Source organism: Podarcis tiliguerta (assembly GCF_965153285.1).
Source record: "Podarcis tiliguerta genome assembly, chromosome: 13".
In the NCBI taxonomy this organism is placed as follows: Eukaryota; Metazoa; Chordata; class Lepidosauria; order Squamata; family Lacertidae; genus Podarcis; species Podarcis tiliguerta.
This window is the reverse complement of record NC_139546.1, coordinates 13,384,370-13,394,954: the sequence shown is the minus strand read 5'-3', so window position 1 is coordinate 13,394,954 and position 10,585 is coordinate 13,384,370. Positions and strand designations below refer to the sequence as shown.

The 10,585-nt window shown below is 45.2% G+C and overlaps 1 protein-coding gene across 1 annotated transcript; it reads right to left on the bottom strand.

Moving 5' to 3' along the window:
* Positions 1-2,524: 2,524 nt before the first annotated feature.
* Positions 2,525-9,849, bottom strand: GH1 (growth hormone 1). Its single transcript, XM_083408013.1, has 5 exons — positions 9,698-9,849; positions 6,704-6,870; positions 6,189-6,305; positions 4,419-4,580; positions 2,525-2,931 (listed from the first exon to the last, which is right to left on the bottom strand). Exons 1-5 carry the CDS (start codon positions 9,753-9,755, stop codon positions 2,731-2,733), a joined length of 705 nt encoding a protein of 234 aa, XP_083264139.1. The 5' UTR covers positions 9,756-9,849; the 3' UTR covers positions 2,525-2,730.
* Between the last annotated feature and the right edge of the window lie 736 nt (positions 9,850-10,585).

Genomic DNA, 10,585 nt, shown 5'->3' with positions numbered 1-10,585 from the left:
TTTTATAAATATAGGTAGGTAGCTATGTTGGTCTGCTGTAGTCGAAACAAGATTAAAAAAATTCCTTCCAGTCGCACCTTAAAGACCAATTAAGTTTGTTATTGGTATGAGCTCTCGTGTGCATGCACACTTCTTCAGATACTTCTTTTTATAAATGAACTTCTCTTAATAAAATATCAATAATAACTTTTAAAAACTGGAGCATGAAGCCACAGTAAATTAAGGCTGCAGTTACTTACTGAGCACAGCGGGACTTGCTTTCAAGTAAACATGGATTGCGCTGCACATAACTTTTCAGCCAGTGCAGAGCACATTTACTGGAATAACTACAGACTGTCTCGCCAGAGTGGTGCATGCTCTGGTTATCTCCTGCTTGGACTACTGTGATGTGCTCTACGTGGGGCTACCTTCGAAGGTGACCCGGAAACTACAACTAATCCAGAATGGGGCAGCTAGACTGGTGACTGGGAGTGGCTGTCAAGACCATATAACACCGGTCCTGAAAGACCTTCATTGGCTTCCAGTACGTTTCCGAGCACAATTCAAAGTGTTGGTGCTGTCCTTTAAAGTCCGAAACAGCCTCAGCCCAGTATACCTGAAGGAGCATCTCCACCCCCATCATTCAGCCCAGACACTGAGGTCCAGCTCCAATGGCCTTCTGGCGGTTCCCTCATTGGAAGAAGTGAGGTTGCAGGGAACCAGGCAGTGGGCCTTCTCAGTAGTGGCACCTGCCCTGTGGAACGCCCTCCCATCAGATGTCAAGGAAATAAACAACTACCTGATTTTTAGAAGACATCTGAAGCCAGCCCTGTTTAGGGAAGCTTTTAATGTTGTTCTTTTATTGCTATTATCATTATCATTATTAATATTTTGTTGGGAGCTACCCAGAGTGGCTGGGGAAACCCAGCCAGATGGGCGGGGTATAAATATATTATTATTATTATTATTATTATTATTATTATTATTATTATTACTACTACTACTACTACTACTACCAGATTTGCACTTGTATCATGCCTAGAAAGCAGGGGTCCCAGAAGTTTTGCCCTTGCCCACTGCTTTCCCTGGGGAAAACCTGTTCTTTAGCACTAAATCGGAAGAAATGTCAATCCGGAGGAAACCCATCTGATGTTTGGTCCGATTTAGCCCTAAAGATCAGGTTTTCTCCAGGCGAAAGTGGCAGGGCAAATGGAAGTTTGGATGAGCCTAGAATCATAACCAATCGGGGCCAGATTGGCATCCATCCGTCTCGGGAGACAACAAAGGAGTGCTCCTTTGGGGGTGAAGTCAAACTGTTGGAGGTTTGCAGGAGAGACCAGTGCAGGAGAGACATGTTTTGTTGCATTTGGTCAGGGATAAAGGGGAAAGGAAAGGGATTCCAAATCAGAAGTTGGCAAGAACTTTATCTAGAAATGAAACACAGGGATTTCCTTTATTTTTTTAAAAAAATGGAGTAAGCCCCATAGGCACAAACACTGTATGGGTGATTTGCAATTTATGTGCAGTAAACTTGTGCACATTCAGATTTATTCGCTTGGCAAAAAAAATTAAAATGGGCTGGATGTCACGGAAATAAACCTTTGGCAGTCTCACTTGCCACTGAACTCAGTATGCTTTGACTATACATAATTTTGGTTTTAGGCACTTTCTCTAGAACGTCAACCCAGCATAAGTTGAGAGTCACCTTTGCTTCAGGCCTTCATGCAACTTTCATGAAAGGAATTTTAAATGATGATATTCCAAAAGACAAAACTAAATTTTTCTTATACGCAACGTCTGCAGCAAGAATCCTGGTGGCTAAGTATTGGAAAGGGAATCAGTTACCCACTAGGGGAGAGTGGTTATGTATGCTTTCAGAATACTTAGAATTAGCCAAATTGACCAACATAATAAGACAAAAACCCAAAAGTGAAGTAAAAAAAGAATGGGAGTGCCTAAATGAATACCTCAAAAGTCAAAGTTTGAGGACAGAAATCTGTCTGAGTCTGGAATAACCTTGTGAAGTGAAAGGATAAGAAAGAGGGATTTATATCTAGATGTTAGGATAGAGATGATAAGGAAAACAGGAAGACACAATGAGGTATAAAGGAGGTGCTGTGGGATTGTGGAAGTCAATGGTTTGTTTGTTTTTAGTGTTTATATTATTAACTTGTAAGATACGGATTTGTTTTTTATTTTTTGTTTTTTGAATATTGGTTTTTGTGTGTTGTGTATTGTTATTTTTCGATATTTTCCGTGTTGTTGTGTGGAAAATACTAATAAAATTTATTTTAAAAATTAAAAAAAGAAAGGTGAAAGGGGGCTTCTAAGGACACACCCTTAGAACATACACAATCGAGAACCCACCTAACACAAGGTTCCTGACTATAGGGAGGTTCAATGGAGCATGCTTAGAAGAGTCTCCCCCACTTTCAGGCCTTCACAGTTGGAAATAAACCTGATGGGGGCAAGGGTAAAGAGGCCCCCTCCCTCGCAAAGACCTATCTGAGTTGATCCAATACAAATAACAATGTCTGAATGGAGCTAGAGGCAAAACTGCATTTATTTTTGCAAGTACAAAGAAGCGTAGAGGGTCCTTGCAAGAGCTACAGAATGCACAACATTTTGCTCTTGACTTGACTCAGGGTGTCCTCACACGCACACACGAGGTCACAGCAGAGGTATCAGCAGCGCACTAACTCCAGGCCTTGGGAAATGGTTACCGAAGGGAGAGGTAGATCTTTTCTGCCCTCAGATGGTGCAGTTAACTTCCCCGAAGCGCCGGCACTTCATCACTTTCAGGTAGGTCTCCACCTTGTGCAGGTCCTTCTTGAAGCAGGACAGAAGGCCGTAGTTTTTCAGCAGAGCGTCTTCGCTCCGGAGGTTGACGTCAAATTTGTCGTAGGTGGGTCTGAGCAGCTGGGCGCCCCGTGAGCTCCCGTCCTCCAGCTCCTGTGGGCAAATACGCTCTTGCTAATGGGAAAGGTGCTACGACGGACCTTTAAAGCCCTAAATGGCCTCCGCCCAGAATACCTGAAGGAGCGTCTCCACCCCCATCATTCAGCCCAGACACTGAGGTCCAGCTCCAAGGACCTTCTGGTGGTTCCCTCACTGGGAGAAGTGAAGTTACAGGGAACCAGGCAGAGGGCCTTCTCGGTAGTGGCGCCCGCCCTGTGGAACGCCCTCCTGTCAGATGTCAAGGAGATAAACAACTATCTGACTTTTGGAAGACATCTGAAGGCAGCCCAGTTTAGGGAAGTTTTTAATGTTTTATTGTGCTTTTAATATTCTGTTGGGAGCCGCCCAGAGTGGCTGGGGAAACCCAGCCAGATGGGCAGGGTAAAAAACAAATAATAATAATGATGATGATGATGATGATGATGATGATAATAATTAATTAAAAGGAAACATGGCCCCAAATCCCAAACATGGCAGATTTTGAAATTTTCCCACTGTTTGCTTCATGACTAATTATGACAACCACTCCCCTGTGTTGTAGGTGGGCAAGCCCCAGGAATGGGAGAAGGCAGGTGGAAGGTGTCTATTGGCAAGACTTTGAAGCCTATCTCTCTAGGTCAGGCTTCCTCAGCCTCGGCCCTCCAGATGTTTTTGGCCTACAACTCCCATGATCCCTAGCTAGCAGGACCAGTGGTCAGGGATGCTGGGAATTGTAGTCTCCAGACATCTGGAGGGCCGAGGTTGAGGAAGCCTGCTATAGGTCCTTCTCAGCCTGGCTGCAAAATCGAGTAAGCGGCCTTGCAAAGGCAGTTCTGCAATGGATGGGTTGAGATGCAGCAACAGCAATGCAGGACTCAGCAGCAGTTATTGTTTCCGGCTTTCCTCCCAAATGTAGCTTAATTGCAAGTTGAGAGCTTTAAATGCCTTGTTAGTAAAGGTAAAGGGACCCCTGACCGTTAGGTCCAGTCGTGGCCGACTCGGGTTGCGGCGCTCATCTCGCTTTATTGGCCGAGGGAGCCGGCGTACAGCTTCCGGGTCATGTGCCCAGCAGGACTAAGCCACTTCTGGCAAACCAGAGCAGCGCACGGAAACACCGTTTACCTTCCCGCCGGAGTGGTACCTAGTTATCTACTTGCACTTTGACGTGCTTTCGGACTGCTAGGTTGGCAGGAGCAGGGACCGAGCAACGGGAGCTCACCCCATTGCGGGGATTCGAACCGCCAACCTTCTGATTGGCAAGTCCTAGGCTCTAAGGTTTAACCCACAGCGCCACCCGCGTCCCAAATGCCTTGTTGGGTGAGGCCAAAAGAGAAGCTCACATGAGCACAACTGGCATACTTCAGCAGCTGGAGTTCAGATGCATCTTGTCTCCAGTATTGGGAGTTAGTACACAGTCATCGTGGTTAGGAGGGTGATCAGAACTGCAGCTTCATTCAAAGGGAACTGCTTGCCCCTTTGCCCCTTGGGAACAGATGGCTTACCCTCATAAGAGTCTGGATGCCTTCTTCCAAGTCTTGGAGTTTTTCATACACTCTGTCCGAAGTCCCAAAGACCAGACTATTAGTGAACACCCTGCTTAGGAACCGTACAGGACCTAGCCAGGACTGAATGAGAGTCAGCGAAAACCTGAGCAGCTCCATGTCCTTGAAGGGAAAATAAACAAAGAGGCCAGTGTTAAAAAGAACCATAACGAGCCACTCATTTCCCTCTCACCATAGCCTTCAAGACTGAAGACACTCTCTTAAGTACGTCATCTCTGTGCCAAACCAGCTTTGCATAAACAGCTTTGCTGTTGTGGTGGCCCCACAACCTTGAGATTTGTTCCCTGGGGGACTCACCAAAACCTGAACCTGTACATCAGGGGTGGGGAATCTATGGCCTTCTTGACGACAGCTCCCATCCTTGACCACTGATCATATTGATGGATGAAATTGATGCAGTTTGGAGCCCATGTGTTTCTATCATAGCAACGAATGGTGGGTCGGATCAAGGAATGGTTTGAGAGGGAATGCTGTGCCCCAGGTTCAATGTGTGCCTCTTTGTACTTACAGCCCTCTCCATCCAACCCAATAACAAGGTAGATAATGGTATAAGTAAAGGTAAAGGAGCCATTTGCTTGAGTGGAATTCAATTGCATACTGGCTAATTTAGTAGTTGGTCTGCACAACAAAACTGCTTCTGATCCCTGAATCTGATTTTTTTTCTGCAGGAAGGAAAGTGAAGGGGAAAACACTGGAAAGGGTGGAATAAGGCTTGCTTTGATGCAACATCATCTAATCCACCCTCAAACAAATCAGAATGGATGCTCATTCAACAGTAGGCATCTAGGTTCTCTGCAAACAAATCAGATTGCTCCTTAAAGAGGTTGCCAGGAAGTGCCGTTGATAACTTGCTAAAGAGTTGTGAATGCCAGATGATGCTTATAAAGCTGACGGAGGACATTCTCTCAATGGGCACAAATGGCTGGGAACATTCCTTCCTCAGTGGTGGAATAGTTACGTTGTTTGGGACAAGTTATGTTCAGATGGCAGCTGGAGAGAAAATGGGATTGCAAAGTATTGTTGCAGAAGTTGGGAGCTGCCCCACTGTTTGCCCAGTGGGACAATGGGAAGCTGAACACACAAAACACGCAAATTCCAGATTTTGCACCTTGATGCAGCCATTCCATAAAATAATCAATAAACACACAAGACGGATCAGATGAAGCCAGAGAACTGAGACTTAGATCTGGTAAAACGTACCAGTCTTTTTCCAAACTGCGCACCTTACCAGAAGAAATAATTCCTGAACATCGAGATAACACTTTAGTGATTAACTTATCCGATAGGACTTTAAAACCAGAGGAATCTCGAGTATTAAATCTAGGTCTAGGTTTTGTTCCTACTCCCAAGTATTCTGCATTTCAAACCAGGATTGATTTATTTAAATTAATTTTAGACTCTGTAAAAGGATTCTGTGGAACTGTAACAACCCTTCATGTGGATTATTGGACTCTATGAACAGACAGGTGGAATAGGCACTTATACATGTATGGACCTTAGGCATGAACGGACTATAGAATGAACTGACCCACTGGGTCTTCTGCTTTTTTCGTTGAAATCTACAATTTGATACAATGAATAGCATACCTTATTTATTCAAAAGTGCAGCCGGTTACGTCTTGTGTGTTTATTGAGTATGTTTCACGTAACCATAGGTTTGTTGTTGTTTTGCTAATTCCATAAAATAAGGCAACAAGGGAGGCAACCTACTGTTCTTTGCTGGGCATCGTCCTTCCCTGTGGGCGCAGGGATGGTTTCGGAATAACAGTATGAAGACGGAGAGTTTTTGTTGGAGTACCGCTGGGCTTCTGAGATGTAGGAACGTTCCTGTAAAAAAACAAAAAAAATCCACAAAATGCTACGGGGGTTGCTTCCTCCATCCACCCACCGTTTAGCCAGGAGCAAAGGTGGAGTAGAGGCCAGATATGGGGCTGCCAAGCCAAGTTATAATTGTGCCTGAGCAGCACTCAGCAGCCCTTGTTCACTGTCAGAAGGAATGATGATATAGAAACCAAATGGATGCATTTCTGAATGGTACACTATGGTGGAATCTACACACATATAAAAAAACGCTGTGAAAATGCTTCTTTAAAAAAACGTTTTGAAAAAGACACAGAATTTGGCATAGCTCACTGTCACCATCTACTGTCACATTTGTATATTGCACTTTACAACACGTTCAAAACGTTTTATTTGCAGCTGTACAGCTGAGTCCTATTACTCACAAACTCCTTGAAGGTGTCAGCTGCAAGCAGGTGAAGATGCTGTGCCCTTATAACCGCGTTGGCAAACAGGCTGGAGAGGGGCATTGTGGGAAAGGCTGTTGTTCCCTTCGGCCATTGCAGGGCCAGGATAGTCAGTGCAATGACAAACAGAGAAGAAGGTCTGGAAGCTGCAAAAGAAGATGGAGGCTGAGATTCTCAGGTCAAAGGAGAGTCCTCTGCAATGCGTGCAACATAATTGAAAGAAGCAATGTGACACTTAAACAGCTCCTTTAAATCCATGCTTTGTGCAAATCTAGCAATTTGATATATTCTGCTAAAGCCGAGCTCCAGTCTAGGTAGATCTCTGTTCATCTCTGAAAAGCCTTATAATCAACCTGTAAAAACAACGATACGGAACCTGTGGCGCTCAAGATGTGATATGACTCCAACTCTCACCAAACCCAGCCAATGTTGACAGCAATGACGTGTGGAGAGTCCCATCGCCTTTTCAAGTGAGCAATGTTAAAGGTTACAAAATTCAAGCTGCTATAGAGCTCAGATTTCACATCTTCTACAATGAGCTTAGGGATGCGGGTGGCGCTGTGGGTTAAACCACAGAGCCTAGGACTTGCCGATCAGAAGGTCGGCGGTTCGAATCCCCGCGACGGGGTGAGCTCCCGTTGCTCGGTTCCTGCTCCTGCCAACCTAGCAGTTCGAAAGCACCTCAAAGTGCAAGTAGATAAATAGGTACCACTCCGGTGGGAAGGTAAACAGCGTTTCCGTGCGCTGCTCTGGTTCGCCAGAAGCGGCTTAGTCATGCTGGCCACATGACCCGGAAGCTGTACGCCGGCTCCCTTGGCCAATAAAGCAAGATGAGCGCCGCAACCCCAGAGTCGACCACGACTGGACCTAATGGTCAGGGCTGCCTTTACCTTTACAATGACCTTACAAGGTCGTAGCTTCTTTTTGAGTGAATTAAACTAACTGTTAACTGGTTATACCACTGAGAGTTGCCTCTGAACCACATAACCATCTTTTCTGGAGAAATATACATTTAGTAAAGGTGAGCCCTCCCAGCTTTCTTCCAGAGGAAGCCATGGCATTTAAAGCAGTCATTGACTGTTCAACATACGCCCAGGTGAGATAGTTATCCTCCTTTGGCATGGGGGCAGGTTTGGCAAAATAATTATTGCTGGTTCTTGCTGCTGGCAATGGGCAGGCGGGTTGAAGGTTGTATTCCAAATAACCTTTTCTATTATTTCTTCAAACAGATTAGAAAAGCAAAGTTAGACAGCCACCTTCTGGCACCCTCACCCCAGTATTTGGGCTCTAAACTAGAAGCAAGATTTGCTGGGAAAGACAAAGAAATACCTTATACCTGGTCAGACCTATGGTCTTAACAGCCAACCTGCGCTGAATTGTTAGTCACCTTTCTGAGACCTTCTACAAGAGATATTTTAGCCAGAAATGTTGGGGACTCAAGTAAGCAGCTGCAATGTACATGGTGCAAGTAGTCTGTCTCTCTGCCGGGGAGCTGGCATTTGAAACAAGCAGCCTGCACATTGTCTGACATTTGGTGTGGACAGAACCGAATGGGGGAAACGAGAGCGAAATGGAAGCCGTCATTGGTGCATGCAGACAGCAGGGGGTGGATGTTCCCCAAGCACGCCCCAATCTTCCATTCAGAATCATTGCCTGACTCTTGAGGTGCCCTTATCATCCCTTTTCAAGATGAGGTGAGTTCTTTTTTGCAGTGGTGTAGTGGTAAACTGTGAAGTGCAGGAGCTCATGGCCATTCCTTTGAAGAGAAATTCAACATGCAGGCAGTTGTGTTGAATACACACACAAACATGCAACAAAGCATCACAGCCAATTCATTAGGAACAGCATGATTGCAATCCCCTGCGTAGTTTCTCGGGATGTAAGGAGGCCATGATTTCAATCCTGCCCTGTATTCCTCTCTGTCAGCACTGCTTCCATTGTGCTACATTTCGGCTTATGCTAAAACCTAAATCATCATCATTAAAATTTGTAAAATTTGCCCTTCAATTTGCCCTGAAGATCACAGGTTGGTTCATTACATAAAAATACAACACAATGAGAACACAAAATACATAATAAAACAAAAACGAAACAATGACTCCTTCAATATGAACACAATTATATCGTTAATTACATAATTAATGTCATTGCATTTCAGTGGAAGGGAAACATCAGCAACAGTGCAGAAAATAGCACAGTTATGTGATGTTCTTGGACTTAAAAAAAATAAATTGTGAATGCTGCTCGTATTTCTGTTTGCGTGACTTCTGTTACTGATTCTCAGGAAAATGCGTGAATTGTGGCAATCCCTGTCCTTGTTTTTATTTCTGACAGAAGTCTCCAAATTCACTACCTGGGAGTAAGCGTAGCTCAACTGTTGGAGCAGGAGACTCTTAATCTCAGGGTTAAAATGGTTTGCAGGCTTGGCAGCAGTTTTCTTCCCCTCCACCCCAAGTTTGTCAAATTGGGCACAGGAGCCACTGGGCTGATAGCTGGAGTGGGAGAAGGTTTAGACTTCCAAAGCATGTCACCCACGTACAGTCCATGTTTCATCACTTAGCTTGCTGAGCATGATGAATTCTTACTATTACCTGAACTTACCTGACAGTTGTACCTATTTGCATGACAGACTCCCCTGCCCTGCCCTCCAAGATTGCTGGATCTCATTTTGCTCCCAGTCTCATAAAACCCAAAGTTATGAATTTGCTTAATATTAGCACGGAGAACAACATCAATCAAACCAGCAGCTAATTCCCAGATATCATCTTAATTGGATTGCCACCTTTCTGATGCACAGAGATTTCCACAACTTTAGCAGCTGCCCAAGCGGCCAAAACGTAACAGGTGAACATTTTCCCCATGAGGAAATCTGCACCCATTGGATTTCTGCAGAACTTGCCGTTATAGAGGACGCAGAATCTCTTTCGTTCAGAAATATGGCAACCTCCCTCTTCTTAACATGCAAAAGCATACCTGAATCCATGTCCCGCTGGCAAATCACTGAGGTGTTTGAAGGCAGTTTTCCTCTCATCTGTACTACTTAATGCCCTACCTGAGCCGTATTTATACACCAAGCATATAATGTTTATTGATCGGATGCGTAAATCCATGCTTGCGTTTGCTAACCAGCACATGCAGATGCATATATGTAGAGGCTATCCATGTCAGTTGGCAACAACAAGGGTGTTGACCTGCATCATCAACACCTGGGCAGATGAGTTAGGACAACCTGATCTCAGCTGTGTCCACATAGGTTGTTGGTACACCACCAAAATAGGCTTGTGATCAGGTGGTGGGGTGTCACAATGCCCAGCGAAAATTCCACCATCTTCCTTGCTAGAGACCTCCGGCCAAGGTGAATGTTGGATTTGACTGTTTGTACCTGGTTGTTGGGGACGAGGGTGGCGCTGGGGGTTAAACCACAGAGCCTAGCACTTGCTGATCCGAAGGTTGGTGGTTCAAATCCCCACGACGGGGTGAGCTCCCGTTGCTCAGTCCCTGCTCCTGCCAACCTAGCAGTTCGAAAGCACGTCAAAGTGCAAGTAGATAAATAGGTACCGCTCTGGCGGGAAGGTAAACGGCATTTCAATGTGCTGCTCTGGTTCGCCAGAAGCGGCTTAGTCATGCTGGCCACATGACCTGGAAGCTGTACGCCGGCTCCCTCGGCCAATAAAGCGAGATGAGCGCTGCAACCCCAGAGTCGGTCACGACTAGACCTAATGGTCAGGGGTCCCTTTACCTTTTACCTTTTTACCTGGTTGTTGACAATTGGAACTAGATTCTGTTGTTGGCATACATGATTGTTGTACCAAATTTCTCTTGCTAGGTGGAGACTACAGCTAGGGCAGGGGCCTTTATTAT